The sequence below is a fragment of the Pinus tabuliformis genome, chromosome Q (assembly GCF_031772625.1).
Source record: "Pinus tabuliformis cultivar Carrire ecotype Pingquan chromosome Q, CPIR1, whole genome shotgun sequence".
In the NCBI taxonomy this organism is placed as follows: domain Eukaryota; kingdom Viridiplantae; phylum Streptophyta; class Pinopsida; order Pinales; family Pinaceae; genus Pinus; species Pinus tabuliformis.
In genome coordinates this window covers 405,439,989-405,458,912 of record NC_142296.1, presented here as the reverse complement: position 1 = coordinate 405,458,912, position 18,924 = coordinate 405,439,989, and the positions used below count along the sequence as shown (strand labels likewise).

The following is an 18,924-nucleotide window of genomic DNA, read 5'->3' as shown; positions in this document are numbered from 1 at the left end:
CTAACAAAGGACCCATGACCGTAGAATGATCTGAAGAGGTGAAAAGAATTGTCTCAAAACCATCCGCGAACCAATGGCACCCAAAGGGAAAATCAAGAGACCGAGGAATCATTGGCTGGGGACACTTCACCTCTGCAAGAAACCCTCCCACTACGACGGACCACCTCAATGTCCTCTGCCGCTTGGTTATAGCAAAGAACCTTTAAACGATTCTGGGGCAAATCCTGCCACTTCTTCACCATCCTGCAATCTTCATTGTTCACCCCTTGGTTGGCTAGAATGTCCGCAAGCTTGTTAGCATTTCTGCGCACATGATTGAAACTGACAGAACCAAAACCTTGAAGGTGAGCTTGAATCCTTTGATAAACCTGGATTAGTCTCCAATGATTTGAGACTTTCTCCGGTTTGGATCCACAACTGATTCTTTTTACAGAGTTGATGGTGATTTCGGAGTCTGCCTCTATAATGACATTTGAGCTGCGATTTTTAATCAGTATCTCTAGGCACTGCTCCATTGCCATTAATTCTGCCATGTTATTGGTTGCTTCATGAGCAAAGTATTAAATTATACTAAAATGCTTTGGTTATTCACATGTTATTCAAAAGAAGAAGCAAATTCAAGTTTTCCAAGGTAAATGTTCCATAGCAAAAAACAAAACTTGAAATCTCAAAAAGATTCACATTTAACTATTTCCAATTTTAAAATGAGAGTAAATTCAACCTTAAAATATCTCAAGGAAGAAGGAACTATTCATTAAATGGAGAAGATTATTCATTAAATGGAGAAGATGGGCTTGGCTATGTAGGAATCTCATCCCACCAACGGTGAAAAAAATGAAACCATCAACAAATATGCTTTTTATTATTTTTCATATGATATAAAATGATACTTAATTTAATTTTTTTAATTGTTTGTTTCAAGGAAAATTATCCTTTTCCTCTAAAGTGAGAGTGAAAGTCAATACAACAATCTTCATAGGCACATAGCCATTACAATAATATTTCTCATCACCATGTCACTAATAAAAAATTGAATAGTGGGGAGATAACAATTCTATTCCTCTCAACCATCTAAAATAACCCTAATTTTTTAAATCATATATTAACAAATTTTTTTTTTCAAGCTTTTATATTTTCGATAATATTCTCTAATTATAATGATAATACTAATAAGATATTATTTTTTTATATTACCTTATTATTTAATTAAATTACAATGCTTTTTAATATATATTTTTAACAAATTTCCAAAAATTATAAATGTAAATATTATTACTTTTTAATTAAAATTTATGTTTTGTTTTTATTGAATATATAAATTTAAATAGGACATGTTATTGTTTTCATCACTTGAATTTATTGCCCAAAGTAAGTGATCGGCTTATTCTTAGTGTACACAGGTAATTTTCCAAATCGGGAGAGTGGTTCCCTTTTCAAAGAGTGTGAGGCATCTTCTATTTTGCTTAAAAATAATAATTGGGTGCATGTGGGTGTTTCCTCTTAGAAAGGGCTAAGCATTCTCTTAATTTTGCTTAAAAACAGTTATTGTTTTCATCACTTGAATTTATTGCCCAAAGTAAGTGATCGGCTTATTCTTAGTGTACACAGGTAATTTTCCAAATTGGGAGAGTGGTTCCCTTTTCCAAGAGTGTGAGGTGTCTTCTATTTTTCTTAAAAATAATAATGGGTGCATGTGGGTGTTTCCTCTTAGAAAGGGCTAAGCATTCTCTTAATTTTGCTTAAAAACAATAATTTGTGTGTGAGGAAATTTAATATTTAACCTGAAGGGGGCTGTGGTGATGTTATGTAATTAATGGTAATGTTAAATTTTTAAAGTGGCATTTTTCTTTATTTTTCATTTTCATATTTTTATTTAAATTTTTAACATTACCATTATTGTACTCAGAATGTCATTGGAGAGAAAGTAGAATTTTAGATACCACTCAAAACCCATTTTCAGTGTTGGAGGGATTGCAATGTTGCAATTGGATTCTATCATGTATGAGTGTATGCAATTAACATTTAATCAACAACACTAAGCCTAGAAGCATCCTTTTGAGGGGTGACAAGTCTCCATCAATTTTGTCTAATAAACCCCTTGAATTTAAAAAAAAATAAAAAAAAAATAGAAAAGAAAAATACATAACAAATATCAAAATCTAAACCAATTTCCAATCCACTTACCAAGCTTACCTCTACTCAACTTACCTCGGAATGTTATTGACTTACTAGTTAATTGTTGCCACTCCTCCCCTTCTTCAATGCTTATTGTCTATTTTTAATTTGAAGTTTTAACTTTAAAGTCTTGACAGTATATATCAATTACCTTAAAGTGATTGGTTGACTCGTCAATCTTTATTAATTTTTTGCTTGAATTATATCAATTTATTATTAATTTGTTTTTCTCAAAACTAATCAAATTCTAGAATGACAAATTTAAATTTTAAATCAATTTAGAATTTAGAATAATGAATTTAATTTTTAAATAATATAACTTATAAAATAATAAATATGATTCACTGTATTTCATTATTAAATCTAATAATATATAAGTGAATAATGTGTTTATCAATATTAATATAAACAATAAATATAAATAAATATATTTTATTATTTAATTTAATTATATATAAATCAATTTATACATCTATCTATATATATAATTCAAATTCAAATTAAAATCTATTCACATATCTTTATTGTATATCTCCATACATCTATGTCTCATCGTAGAGTCTTGGTGAAAGATAGCTTATTCTTATTTAAATTTATTTTCTTTTAAAATCTGAAAAAAATAAAAAGAAAATAACATATTTAATATTTAAGGAAATAAAGTAAACTCATAAAATAAATAACATTTCTAAATTTTTAAAGTTGTTTATATCAATCAGTTACATATATTGCTCAATATAACACTGTATTCAGATATATCTAGAATCTAATCTATGACTCATATTTTTACCGAATAAACCAATTTGCACCACATAATTATAATTATGGCTGCATCTGTAAGTAGAGACGTCTACCCTTCCCTTGTAATAAAGTCGAGATAAATTGGTTTTTTTATCATGGTCCATACAAGTATATGGAAATGATTCTTTTATCATAAATATGTAGAATGATAGGATGTTTCGCAATGATAATATGTAGAATGATAGGATGTTTCGCAATGATAACGCGTGGTCTACACCGAAATCTGTGTCAAACGATTAACGGTTTTTCGTGCGCATATTTCCTGACAATGGTAGTCAACGCGAGTTTGTGATATTAAAAAAAGCAGTTGTCTATAATGCGATTTTTTGAAAGTTTTTTTGGCGGTTTTTTTCGGTCGAAATCTGGCAGGAATTTATTGGAATTACAAGTTTGATAGCTAGTTTCTGCACAATGAAAGCGTCCCAGGGGGTTTTTCAGGGTGCTGAATCCAAATATGCAGTTAAAAAACCATTTTAAATGCAACAAATCAAGATTTAACCTCAATTTCTTCCGCCGGATTCAAATGCCTTTTTAATTTGTTTTTGCCACGTGGTTTTCGTTTATCTCTGCGTTGGGCACGAGAATCATGCGTCTGATTTAAGTAAGTAAACGAAGAGCAAGGTTCGAAACGGACGCAACTCCGACTCCAATTGCGAATGTTGAAAATATCCGGAATCCGATTGCCAATATATCTTACACATTCTACGGAGTCCTGCTGACCAGCATAATGGAATTCTAACAGTTGCCGACCTTGCCACTGATAGGTTCTTTGTTCGGACAAGATTTTCTGTCAAATATTCTGGGCAAGATTTCCTACCCGTGCACATAGACACCTAAATCCATGACACATAAATGCCTTATACATGGAAAATATCCAACGATATAAGGTAAAAGGTACCATAATTAGATAATAATCATTAGGCCATGTGAAACATGGATTTAGCACTTTAATAGATGGATTCTTATCAGGATGGAATTTGACATTGTTCTTGCCAGGGTGATTTGTCCCTTTTTTTTAATCGTCAACATTCTTCCAACAATATCTGAGTTGTTGAAACTATCGAACTGTTCAGATTTAAAATTTCACCTTGATTGTTATTTTGTAAATTTTGGAATTATTTTTAGTATTTTGGATTTTTTGGTGTGGAAATTTAGTGCAAAATTTTGATGTGAAATCTTGATTTGTATTATTTGACTATTTATATAGATTCAATACTCAGAAAAACTTTAAAACACTTCTATTGTGCAAGAGTTACTCATCAAACTTGTGATTTCAATAAATTTAAAAACAAAAACAAAAACCAAAACTTTTAAAAAATCTCACTAAAACAACTCGCTAAATTTTAACACGTGTGGATTATTTGGCTGGAGAATGCATTTCTGACCCATCAAAAGGATCTTTTAACGATTAATGCGTGTCAAAGCTCTGCAACGGATGTCATTGTCAGTTATTTTCAGTGCACTCCAAGTTCCAAATTTTTTTGTTTCGCTTTCTCGTCTGGAACAGGTTTCCAAGCTTTAATTTCTCATACATCTAGAAATTTTCGTGTGTGGAAACAACGCTTTTCATGATTTCTTGAAGTATTTGAGGACCCGTAAAATAATGTGGGTGTGGGGCAAAGGACAGTTATTTTACTAATTCCTTGAGTTGATCTATGTCTAAGAAGTAATAGTCCCTGTACATATTGCTCGAGTGCATTGCCAGGTGTTCGTATGAAACTTTTGAAATCAGTGCGAGTCTGAATTATCATGGTCGGGGGCTATGGCTTAGGTGGTCACATCGCATAAACTCTTACGCTGTTATGTTTCTTGATCGATGGTAATATTTACAATAATAATCTATAATGGTTTTTTTAGCATGACAAATTAAATTAAATTTATAAATGTTTGGATAACAAAATACTGAGAAAAGTGGTGGTATTTAAATATATTATTGTTTGGATTTTATTGGTCATTAGGATAAATTTACTTGGAGAGAAGTGGTGGTGCCTAAGACATAATTTTTGGGATCCCACTTAACTATGACCTATTAACATATAATTTTTGCGCCTTTAAATAAAATAATTTAGAGATAAATACCATAGGTTCTCATAAACTTGGAGCCTGAAAAATGTATTTACTCGAACCACCCTCACAATGGCCACCTTAAACTTGACTTGGAGAGATTTAGCTCACCCCAATCATTCATTAACCATCTCCCATGAGATATCACATTCCCCTCCTCAAATTGATATCAGTGCACCTGCAACCTTGGTACGTATCCAAGTGGTCCATTCCACAACTTGATGACCCATTGTGCCATTGCATTACATGTATTCCTCATAAAAGTATTAAAGTCTTACAACAATCTATGCTCCTACACAACATGTATGCTTGAACAACAAGTCTTAAAACATCAAGGGGAAATACACTTACCTTGGACCAAAACCCTTAGGGTGTTCACACACCACTCCTACTCTTCATCTCTAGCTTTGATGGTTCATACCCTTACCTAGCCTTTCCAATTACTTGACCTTTCTCTCATTATATCTCCAATCCATGCTATTCATCCACATCCTCGTTATCATTGTGCGTTCTTACTAGTTTTTCTTCTCTTCACACTCATGCAGGTATTTCTTAATTGGACTCTTCATTGGCTTTCTATTCTTCCTGTTTCACAGTGGTTATATTATTCTCTTCCTCTGCGCCACTTTGCTCTTCAGGTTCCTGTCTAAATCCGTGATTTGTAGGAGTGCGCCAATTTCCTCAACCAATCCTTTCTCTCTTAACCTTATAGCCCCGTTAGCTTTGATACCATTTTTAGGATCACAAAACACCAAGAGAAGTGGTGGTGTCTAAGACATTGTTGCTTGGATCCCATTGGTCATCTAGTGAAAGTATGAGTTTTTTAAGTTGGAAAAGTATATTGGGCTTGTATTGGTAGGGGGTTAAATAATGTGATTTAAGAGGTATTTCCAATATGTAGTCAAATTAAGAGTATTGCTTAGTATGCCACGAATGAACATGACATGTAAGAGGCTCATTGAGTAAAGCCCCCTTGTGGATGACTTATATTTGTATTGTTGTTTTTTTTTTACGTTTTCTTATTAATTTTATAAAACGAAATAGTGTAACACTCTATTTAAAATTGAAATCCATGGATGACTCATATTTGTGTTGGTAGAAAATAACATGTCTATATGGGTACTCAATTTGGAAAAGAAAAATTCTACTTTAATTAATATAAAACAAATTGCTAAATGTGAAAAGTCAAATTTTCAAAAACAAAACAAAGCCTAAATCTAGATTTTTAAATTTGGAATAATAGTTAACTAGCTAAAATGGAGCATAATTTGCATAATTTAGGCTTGAAAAGTGATTACTTCTAATTTTATGTCAACAACAAAAACTAGCTTCATTATAAGTTTCTTACATGTAGGTCTATAACATGCATGCACCATGTGGCCACAAAATCTTGCACGCCTTGTGGAGGGGTACCCTACAAGGCAATCACTGGACCAAGTAAAAACAATAAGGTAGTATCCCAATGTCACTGCAGCTACTACCCCTTGTTATTTATAGGTTTTCACCAATGGGACGAGTCCCTGTATATGGGGCACCTTAGATATATTCTAGGTTTATAGGTATATGGTGACATAAAAGGCTTCTAAGGGATGAAACAACTTAGGAACAATTCTAACTTCCTACTGATCAAAGTCCCCAACGAGAGAGCCTATGTGAAGAATATCTTCTTTTTGGGCCCCTAAGACTTAAAAATACCCTATCAGAGAAGCCTTCCCCTTGCTAATACCCTTTTGTAATGTAGATTAGAAATTAGGAATTTTTGTATCCATTGGCAAACTCATCCTCCCCTTTTCCCAATTTCAACGATGTAACAAAATTTTTCTCCCATTTTCTTGCAATACTCTACATCAGAAGTCTATGGTTGGAAAGAAAAAGATGATGGTAATGTCCAATCTGATATTTTTTTGGATTCCTGGATGTCGATGCCATATCAAGGAAATATTCCCTCCTCTGTAGATCCTTTCATATCGAAGATTGAAAGTTGAAAAAGATTGTTGTGAAATGTTTTTGATACACATTTAATCCTTTCAATTTCATAGTGCCAACTTTAGCAGTAGATTTCATTAGCTATCCCTTTCCTCCTCTAAGAGTGGGCCATGGCCTTGAAAGTTATTTTTTCTTTAAACCCTTTGGCAAAGGGCATATATTGTCTTTTTCCGTGAGATCCTTTTTCGCTCTTTGATCTGAAAAATCACCATTGGTCATAAAATCCATTTGTGCATCCTTGCAACATTAATGATGTGATCCTTTGATTTCACCTCATCGATCCCCACACACACTGTTGGCTTAAGGGGGCCTGACCCAGGTTCAGAGTTGTTCACGCCAACCAAAAAAACCCTAACTGCTGGCCCTTTTGGCAACAACCTACATAGCGCAAGCTGCAGTCTCACCCGAAGCAGTATTGGGGGATGCTAGAACTAGGTTTCTGCATCCAAGGACATGTGATAAACGGTTCTTAGGCTCTGACAGTTTAGATCTACCTTCACGCAGATCGATATCCTTCTAGGGCTCGTCACTATAACTAAGTTAAAATGGCTTCCATACCTTCGCAAAGGTCTACGATCAGTCTTTGCGGACCTTAAACAGATGATTTATCTATTTTCATGCATCAATAAACAACCCTAGATTTGAGTTCATGCAGATCTATCCAATTCATCAGAAAACATAACAGAAATAGATTTTAACTTCGCGAAAGTAGATAACTACTCATATCATGCATCATTAAGGTAGATTAAGTGATTTCGCACAACATTCATTCATTATTTCATAAAAACATATCATTAAGTGACAAAATATAACATAAACAAATTCGACAGAAATGCACAGTAATTCTTCAAAATCAGTCTTTTTTGATCTTCAATGTTCAGATTACAGAATCTTCTACCCTGTGCACTCCGCTATAGGGGTTCGTGCACTCAGCTGCAGGAGCCTTCCCCTTCTCGCCTAAGTACAGGAAGCAGAGCCTTCATGCCTTAGCATTTTGCTCAAAACAATCTCTATCTTCACTTAGCTTCCATCATTACCAATTAGTTATCTCTACGACTTGCTATGACTTGAATATATAGACTTTTTCAATACAATACCATGGTCCGCAGACCATGGGTGAGTCTCAAAATTGGCTTATCTATCTATCCAAATAAGGAGCTAATACCCCTTTGACTCCTAACTATCTGCGTGCTCTGCATCCACATTTTGCGAAGAATTTACATCCTTTTACAAAACTTAGACAAAATTTGGGTTAACTAACCCCAACACTGACCCTAGGGGCCCTATCCCAACAAGCCCCCAACACAAAGATCGTGACTCACCCTCGACTCACTCAGTCGGCGCCACGATCTTGCTGCGAAGACCGCCCAGGTCAACTTACGTCATTTCAAATTCAACACCACTCTGTGTCGTAGCCTGTTGTACCTCTTTGACCAATTTCTCCATTGTTGGCCCCAACCAATGCATTTGAAACTTCTATGGAAACTTCGTGAACTTACCATCATATAACAACACCACATCATCTACCTTGAATGTGCGCAACTTAATATGTTGATCATGCCAGGCTTTCTCGTGTTCCTTTTGCACTTGCTGATGAAATCCTGCTAGGAAGCGGTCTTCCTCTAACTCCATGAGCTGCGCGAGCTGTTCCTTCAAGGTCTCACGGTCCGCCATTTCAGCCAAGGTTGCAATCCTTAAACTGGGCACAATATACTCCATTGGCATGACTGCTTCAATTCCATAGACTAGCCTGAATGGCATTTGTCCTGTCAATTTCTTGCAGGTCATCCTATAAGCCCATAATACAACAGGTACGTGCATGTCCCAGTCATTCCTCTATGCGTTGCTTACCTTTGTCAATGTGTGCTCCAAAATTTTATTAAAAGCTTCCACCGTTCTGTTACACATTATTTTTTCACGCCTCCTGCACTTCTCTATGACATACCCTGAAGTGCTCGAAACATGATCATCATACAATATACTCATCCATGTATGCAAGTTCATATCCCTCCTTTAACTTTGCTTGGAAAATATCTAGATCTTTCCCTAAAGAAATGGATCTTAAAACCCTAAAATGAGAGTCATCACCCTTATGAAGCTCAAAACGATGATCGCCTGTTGCACCTTGTTAAGATAGCGATGGCATTGCTTTGTTATCTGTCATACCTGTGATGGTCTTGAAAAGGAATTTTTCCCAAAGAGGATGAGAAGCTTCGTGATCTAGAAGCTTCTAGAGTAGAGAGATGGAGATGGTTTCGCATAGATGAGGTCAAATCCTCTTAATTTGACCTCTTGGTCTCATCCCTATGAGCTACCTCCTTGAGATGTGGGCCTAATCCTATCTTTGGAGGAGGCATAACTCCCTCTCCTACCCTATAAATTCCCCCTCTACCATTCCCATATGGTTGATCTATGTCCATTTGCACCCCTATGCTGAGCCTGTGCTTAGAGGCTATTCATTAGACTTGGAGAAGGAGTGTTGGAGAGTTTCTTGGCTTGGACTTGGATTACCGCTCAAGGAGAGCCTTTCAACATTAAGGTTATGGTTGTAAGATTCCCATTTATTCTTTAAATAATAATACAACTGCTGGTTCATCTTCCCAAAATATATATGTTCTTGTATGTATTCGCTTGGCATTCATTGATCAGCTAAGCAAGTTATTATTAGATTTGCTATTGGTTTTGGCATGCTTTTTTGTCTCTTGGTCACTTGTGCAGGGACATATGTGTTGAAAGAAGCAGGAACAATTCCATGACACAAGCAGTTCGAGGATCTCAACAAAGGAAATCGGATTAGCATCAGAGCAAGGTAGGCCACCTCTCTTCTTCTACTTTTCAATGATAATCTAGCAAGATGTCTAGTTGATTGTCCCTTCAGTTGCTAGACCCACTCATTGGGCTAGAGGGATCGTCTATGTCCGCAGAGAGGATTAACCTTGTCAACAAAATGGTGACTCCACTGGGGAGCCTATGACCCTTTCCTTCCCTTCCTTCACCTTGTCTTTTGACAAGTTTGATCAACCATTGATTTTTAGACTTCATTGCTTGTTTGTAGTCAGTGTCACTGTCTGGTAGATGCCTGAAGATTGTTAACTTGAGTTGTTTTTGAAGATTTTGGATTTCTTTTTTGTTTTCCTCGACCATCGTATATTTGACCTTGACAGTTGCAATGATATTGTGGTTTTTTTAGTTATAGTAGCGATGATCGCTACTTTACTCCTGTCAGGTGCGATGGTTGCAGAAAATTAAGAAATCTAGGGTTTTCTCTCTTATTTTCAGTTCTATTTTCTTTCTTCCTTTGATTTACCAGTGTGTTCTTCATTGACTCTCTCATTGTCTGATTGCAGTTGTCCTTTAACTTGGATTGAGTGTCCTTGAAGTTTGATTAGCCTTTTAGGGTTCTAGGTCTTCTAGGTCAAGCTTCGTCCACTCGTTGGTCTTCCCATCAGAAATCAGATATCAATTTCTGGTGTTAAAGAGTCTTTGTGTGTTCAGACATACTTTGCATATCACTTTTTGGTTCCCGTATCTTAAGTTGTTTTCATTAGTGGATATTGTGAAAGTTACTTAAGCTTTGTTTGACGAACGGTAGATTACAAATCAGTTGTCTCATTGGAATCAAAAGAAAGTGTTTGCTTTGAAGTTTTTGTGTTTCAAAGTGAAAGTTCTATGCTCTTCATAGTTTTCGAAGCATTTTGAGTTGCATTCAAATCATTGATGCGAAGAGATTTTCATATTTGTTGGCTTACTTGGATTCTCTTTTACTTTGCACTATATTACATTAGTTGCATTTTGAAAAAGAGAAAAAATCATTGTTATATCTTAAGGAATTTTGCTTTAAGATTTGTTTTGGCATTGCACTTGCTTATCATATGAAAGATTAGATTTCATATTTTTTATTTAACATTTGAGGATTGTTTTGGATGCATTTTTGCATTTGGATTGATGCATGATTTGAGTGATCTTCTTCCCTACATAGATAGCTTTCATCGAATTGAAGGATTTCATTTCATCATCTAGTTTTCATTTTAGGAATAGGTAACATCGTTAAGGCCTTGAAATTGAGACATAATTACAAGATAAACTTTAAAATCTGTCAATTAACCTAAGGAGCATTTGAAACATTAATGATCATATCTAGTGGTCTAGGTTAGAGACGTGTTCCCACGTCTTAAAAAACTTAGTAGCTGTTGTTCGCTTCGGCATTAGACAACACTAGCATGGACTTGTGCCCCCCATACTGTCGAGTATATAAATGGAGATCCCCATAGGTTGCAATCCTTTATCCATAGGAAGTTGAGTCTGTAGCCACTGTAAACGTGATACGCTGAACACAACATTCAGGGAGATTGCCTGCATATACGTCAATTTGTTGGCTGAAGTGTATATTGCATTTCACGATTACTTGGTACTCCTTTTACCTAGATTCACCTGAGCAGTCATTTGATCTTTTCCGACTCTCTAAATTTGAAAATATCATCGAGCACCTTGTCCTTTCAAGCTTGCAAAACTATCGAAAGCGACTAGAGTCACCTTTTCGCCCTTTTCTTGACTCTTAAAAGATGAAAAGGCAATGTTTTTGTTTCTAAAATTTAACTGCCCACGATAAACATGTCGATCCCAAGCAGTTGCTTCTTAGACCAAATTGAGTAATTTCCTTTTAATTTCAAGATTTTTAAATCCCTAAGCGAATTTTTCCTTTCCTTTTTTTCTGTTGAGAGGAAGCCATCATGGTTGAACCATTGAGTTCATCTCATAGTTCCCCTTCGTTGTCTGATACTGAAGGGTCCTCCCCAAGAGTTCATTCAGAACTTTCACAGTCGCTTGAGGATCAAGGTATTGAACATGGAATTGTTCTGAGTATTCAACCTTTGTCTTCTTATCCGCCTCCATCATATTCCTAGTCACCTCAAGAATTTGATTCGAATTCCTCTGATAATCCTATCTGGACCCCCGAGAGTCTACAAAGGCTGGTTCTTTATCCACCGAACCCATTTTTCATTCCTGTTGTGATATCTCCTCAGCACCCTTATAGTCCGTAAGATCAGCCTAGTATTCCTCTGGAGTTATCTCCTCGTACATCTCTGGTTCCTCGTCACAAGTTGTTTCCATTCATGGAGTCAGAAGGTGAAATCCCAGTCTCCTCTCCGGGTCATTCAGAAGTTTCCGCTACCCATACTCCTCACATAGATGATGAGCAGGGATATGAGTTCCCTCTAGAAGGCTTTCCTTATATAGGAAGAGCCCCGTCTCCCTCCTATCCTGAAACTAGTGGACCCATGTTTCCACATGATTATACCAGTTTTGCTCAGTTAGTCTCAGGTACTCCTAGTGCCTCGTCATTGCATCAGAACCCCATCTGGTCTTCTAACACTGTGACTACATTAGGTCTATTCATTCAGAACATGACCTCTCGACCGATTGTACAAACTGCAGTCACTTCAGTTCTGATTCAACCTACCATTCTATCTCAACCTATTTCATCGTTTCAACTGACTCTTTCGGTTCAATCGACTGTCTCAGGTTAGGTCTCGATAATTTCTTCTATCCCTCCATCGAGTGGATAGATTGTGCCACCGCCTGGGGGGCAAGATCTGAATATTCCTCTTATGTCAGGCGAAACTAGTGTGAGTATATTACAAACTCACATGGTCGGAATGAGTCAAGCCTTTTATGGCATTATTCCTAACCCCGTAGGTCTAGTTAGGTAACGTCCAGTACCAGTAGTCATATATGGCTCAGGTCCTATTCCAATAGGCTTATGTCCCATATGGTTCGCAAGCCTTGGTTAATCCGCCTTACATTCCTCAAGTTGGACCTTATGTTCAGCTTGGCTAACCCGCTATTCTTGGTGGGTATGGCTAGATCCAATTCAGGAACTATTAATACCCTCAGGTTATAACCCCAGGAATTGTCCAGCTACCCTTGTAGTGACAAGGAAAAACTTTGCAGCAACAAGGGAAACCTTCGCAGCAACAAGGGCAATCTTTGCAGTAGTAAGGGCAATCTTTGCAGCAGCAAGGGCAAGCATTGTAGCAGCAAGGACAACTGCTACAACTGCAACGACAACCTTTGCAGCTGCAAACTTAGTTTGTGTAGCAGTCTTCTCAACCTTTGTCCTCGCAAGGTCAACCTTTGCAGCAACAAAGCTAGCCTTTGCAATAGCGACAAGGTCAGCCTTGGCAGCAACAAGATTTATATGTGTATCAATAAGGTTAGCCTTTGCAAGGTGAAGGTCAACCCCTACATCACCAGGGTCAATCTCCTTACGTCCAGGGTCAACAAGTTCAACAATCTTATAACCCATATGTCGTGTACAATGCTCATCAGCAGCCTATGGTAGGGCAGTATCAAACCTACCTGGGACCGAATCCTCCTTACGAGTAAGGTAACCCTCAGTGGGGACAAAATCAGATTCCATATGGAAAAAATCCTCTACTATCGGGGAAAAATCCTTACCAACAAGGATGGCCTCTGCAGTTTAGGTCTCCTCAAAGGCCCTATATGTCATTTAACACACAATTTCCTTTCTTGGCTACATTGGAGCTGCCTAATGTTTCGAGGCTCACGAATGATCCCATTCTTCATTTGCCTTACTAGCCTCCAATTCCGACGAAGATTCCAAGCAATTGCCCCAAATTCAAGGGAAAAGCGAAGGAGGATCCACAAGCCCACGTGATGACATATCGCCTTTGGTGCTCCTCCAATTCGTATGTCTTTGATTCTATCCGTATTCGATATTTCAAAGAACTCTCATAGGTGTTGCTGCTAAATGGTACATCGAATTTCCTCACGGTACCTACGGTGACTTCAACTCTCTCTATATGGCTTTCCTCACTCATTTCCAATTGCCAGTTCTCTATGAAACTGGCACTCATTTGCTTATGTCCCTCAAGCAAGACACCGAGACCCACATCTCTGATCATATCCATGAATGGAGACGTCGAAGTTGCCTCATCAAGTTTGAGATTGCTGATGAGTTGTTGATGGAATGGTTCACAAAATCATTCGTCAGCAAAATTTCTAAGGACATAGCTATGGGTGGATGTGTTACTGAAGAGCAAGCTATCGCTCGTGCCTAGTATTTATACTTGGTCTATTCGCAATCTAGCACATTGTATGAGATGTTACCTGATGCTCAGAGACCATCAATAGATCTAACAACATCAAAGTCCCCGTATACACCACCTGTTGATGGTGTGACTAGTTCCGTGTCTCAGACTCCTGTTCTTCGAAGCAGAAATCTGTCTCGAACATTGGTTCCAATAATCCCTCCAAGAATTCATCCAGTCCTGGTAAAACCTCTGAGGTTCATGTTTTCCAGTCTACCACAATAGATAAGACCTCTAAAGCTAAAAACAAGGGCAAACGTAAGGCCAAAGCCGATGTCCCAAAACAGGACCCTCCTAAACCTTCTGCTAATGATGCTTCTTGAAGAAATCCGAAATATCCTTGCCCCATATGTGAGGAGGATCATTACACTAAGGATTAGCCTTGAGGATATGAAGTTAGTCGCTTACTGAAAGGGACTCTGACTGTCTTAAAAGAACCCTTTCCATCATAACAGACCCAATTGGTAGACCAACCTCAGTCTTCTGCTTCTTCAGGTTCCCAAGTGTTCATGATGCAAGGTTCATCACCTATCTTGATCGCTACTCAAACTAAGGACTATCAAGCCACGTCTAAGTAGACAATGGAGAAAGAAGCCGCTGATACTTCTTCTACTTCTACTCCATCTAGTTCTGGTCCGCTCCATATCAAGCACCCTAACAGTGAATTCATCATCCGACCACCTCTTAAAGGTGTTCTTTGGAATTCATCTTTCAATCTGAATGCTAGAGCTACACAACGTTACAATATTGTTGAGGATTTAGCTCAAGCACCTTCGACAATGTTTTCCTTGGAGGTTCTTCAATCCTGTCCAACACAGCGGAAGTCACTGCTGTCTGCTATAGGTGCTATCGATCCTTCTAATTCAAGTCTGATTACTTTTAATCTAGAGAATCACGTACCTCGTCTTCCTCATCAGATTACATTTCTGATACAGGTCCTTATTAAAGGAAAGATGATTCATCGAATGATTATTGATGAAGGTGCCTCGACCTGCTTCATGTAAGTTTCGTGTTGGAAAGCCATTGACTCTCCTCCTCTTAACCAATCTTTGAACACCTTGGAAGCCTTTGATGGCAGAGGTTCACAACCATACAGTATTCTCATGAACTTACCGATTACATTTGAAGGAAGGACTGTTGAATTAGAAGTAGAAGTTGTAGATGCCAATCTCAACTACAACCTTTGTCTCAGGTGAAGCTGGACTCACGCCATGTTTTGTGTGGTGTCTTCTTTTTTTTTGCATACTTCGTTTTCCTCATGAAGGAAAAATATTCATGGTTGATAAACTGTCTTTCTTTTCTTCTGGTTCATCGAAAGGTAATGTTCCTTATGTGAGAAATACTAAGATTCCTTAGGAGAGTGTGGGAGCAGGTCTCTTTAAAGACTCTGCTTTAATGGGTACCCTTTCCTTCCCACCACCGAATGTTCATTCAGTCAATATGATCTCAAGCTCTACGGATCCTTGGATTATCCCTTCCGACGATCAAATTGACTCATTTGGCGATGCTATGCCTTTAAGTCCATTGGAGATAAATTATCAAGAAATTGTCTTAGCTTCGATGGCCGCTTCAGAAAGTCATATTGTCTTCAGTATGAACCTGGACACTTACGTGCCATCTCCTTGGCTTGGTTCTTGGGATTCACTGGATCCTTTGAATGAGACATTCCCCACTGACGAGAGTATCATGGAGGTCATGTCTTTGGATGAAATTCCATGGAACAATCTACATCATCGTTCTTCTTTTCTTCCTAGCCTCGATGAGATGCCTTCTTGTCTTGAAGTGTCTATTTCTCATTTTTCTACACCTCCGCTTCAAACACCTATCCGGGTACATGAATTCTTGTTGGAGGATAATAGGGTAAACATCACTGTGACCCTACCTGTTGAAATTTCAGCTTACCTTGAAATTGTCAAAATCTTTCAACTGGGGGCACCTATTCCTCGTCATGAGATCAAGTTTTTCATGCCTCCTTATTAGATTTTTTCACCGAGTCTCTACCGTTTGCCCATTATCATAATGTGGTTTTCATGTTATGACTCATAACCCTCACTCGCCCGAGGGGCATGGGGCAGATCCTTTTATGAGATTTACTCTATTGTTTGGTCGAGTCGATGCTTACACGTCATATCAATGGTGAAACTCCGGTTTTGTTCTCTGTTGATTGATTATCCGAGTCCAGAAATGGACTCCATCTAAACTTTTTACACGTGAAATTCATGTAATAACTTTTGTACATTAGTGTGTTAATTCATTAGTGTGCGTTTTTTTTTATTTTTGGTGTGTTTGTTTTCTTTGCAGACATGTTTTTCTGCTTACCCTGTGTTCCACTCGATTTGCAGATGTCATCAGGTCATTACATTGGTTTTGCTGATGGTGCTTGTTGTAGCACACATAATCTCTCTTCTGCAGCATGGGTACTCTATGACCCTAATGGCGAGCTGATTAACTTACAAGGTATCTGCCTTGGTCGAAAAACCAATAATATTGTTGAATATAGTGCAGTTATTGAACTCTTGTCAGAAGCAGTTTCTCTTGGCATAAGGGATTTAGTTGTCGATTTGGATTCGCAGCTCATTGTGTTACAATTAAATAATCATTACTCAGTAAGAAATCCACAAATATTACGTATGTATCTACGTGCTAGATTGCTAGAAAGAAATCTTGATTACATTACATATCAACATATTCCACATAATTTAAATACATTAACCGATGCATTAGCAAATTTTTTTCTTGATAGACATTTGTGTCATTTGTAAAATTGAATAATGTTATGCATACATAAGTAGAAATAAAACATGCATATATATATATATATATATATATATATATATATATATATATATATATATATATATATATATATATATATATATATATATATATATATATATATATATATATATATATATATATATATATATATATATATATATATATATATATCGTGTCTGCCAGAGTGTTTACATCAAAATGTCAAAAAATAGAGTGTTCTGGGACACTTGGCTTTCAAAGCCTACAAAATGTGTAAAAGACTAGATAAACTATCAAACTGCACGGTGCTCATGATAGCACGAGACCGCCCTGATCACTAGGCCTAACCGCCGACACAATCTCGCAGAGACTCCCACAGTGTGTCTCTACCAATGCAGTGGAATATCGTCGATAGTGGCATAATCTGGAACCCCTCGAGTGATTTCTTCTAGATTTCGTTCCATCTCAGCTAAGGGGTCAGCCCCTTCCTTGTAGTCCGTACCCACTATCAGATGGGTAGCTCGCAGTGCTATTGGTGACATGTTTGGTGGTCTCTATGGTCCCACACCTGCTTACCTTGTGTTCCACTCTGTTTGCAGATGTCATTAGGTCATTACATTAGTTTTGCTGATGGTGCTTCTCGTAGCACACGAAATCTCTCTTCCGCAGCATGGGTACTCTATGACCCTAATGGTGAGCTTATTAACTTACAAGGTATCTACCTTGGTTGAACAACCAATAATATTGTTGAATATAGTGCAGTTATTGAACTCTTGTTAGAAGAAGTTTCTCTTGGCATTAGGGATTTAGTTGTCAAGTTGGATTCGCAGCTCGTTGTGTTACAATTAAACAATCATAACTCAGTAAGAAATCCACAAATATTGTGTATGTATCTACGTGTTAGATTGCTGGAAAGAAATTTTGATTACATTACATATGAACATATTCCATGTATTTTAAATACATTAACCGCTGCATTAGAAAATTCTGTTATTGATAAACATTTGTGTCATTTGTAAAACTGAATCATGTTATGAACACATAAGTAGAAATAAAACACACACACACACACACACACATATATATATATATTGCGTCTACCAAAGTGTTTACATCAAAATGTCAAAAATAGAGTGTTCTCGGATACTTGGCTTTCAAAGCCTACAAAATGTGTAAAAGACTAGATAAACTATCAAACTGCATGGTGCTCATGATAGCACGAGACCACCTTGATCACTCGGCCTAGCAGCCGACGTAGTCTCGTAGAGACTCCCACAGTGTGTCTCTGCCAACGTAGTGGAACATCGTCGATAGTGGCATAATCTGGAAACCCTCAAGTGTTTGCCTCTAGATTGTGTTCCATCTTAGCTAAGGGGACAACCCCCTTCATAGCCCACACCCATTATCGGATGGGTAGCGCATCATGCTATTGGCAAAGTTCCTGGTGGTCTCTCTGGTCCCACATTTTCACATTTATCATAAGTTGAGTCTCAGTTTACACTTTTATAAAAATCATAAAACTTGAAAAAATCCAAAAAAATAAGCTTTTACCTGCGTCGGTCCACTGTTCGCCTGGTGGTAGAGGTAGATCTGGATCCCCCCTGAAATTTGTGCTAGCATAAGTGTGGTCATCTACTGCAAGTAATTGGCATTCAAGCCAAGTGAAAAATTGTGGTGGATAGTGCATATGTTGACCCGTACCTCCTCGAGGCATAAGCTAGCTCCATCTCATGAGCCTCGGATCTCGGGGGGCAGGATGTGGTACTTCTGCCCACTAATACCAAAAGAGGGGCACTCGCTCCAAAAAGAAGGTCACTAGTATAGAGATGAACCCGAATTTCTTCAAGTGTCTGTGATTACCCTTGGTCAGTTGTTGCTTCATGTTTTTCAATAATCCTCCACGCTAGTTGAAGATGGTGGGGATCAAACATTTGATGGCATACTGGAATTGATACTTTGAAGCCTCATGCAATGCTTGCGTGCTAGATACACGTGCCATGGTGAACAAAATTATTCTCAAAACGAGGTTGTT

The 18,924-nt window shown here is 37.4% G+C and overlaps 1 protein-coding gene across 4 annotated transcripts in view; it reads left to right on the top strand.

Annotated features, from left to right (window-relative positions):
• The window catches only part of LOC149219893 (glutamate receptor 3.3-like), a 134,700-nt gene that overhangs the window by 4,992 nt on the left and 110,784 nt on the right, over positions 1 to 18,924 (top strand). The window contains exon 2 of one of the 4 annotated variants that reach the window (XM_089384525.1): positions 16,478 to 16,592. The exons of the other annotated variants lie outside the window; for them this stretch is intronic. Within the exon in view, the coding sequence (XP_089240651.1) occupies positions 16,478 to 16,592 (115 nt within the window). The remainder of the gene's footprint in view (positions 1 to 16,477; positions 16,593 to 18,924) is intronic. 4 annotated transcript variants of the gene reach the window in all.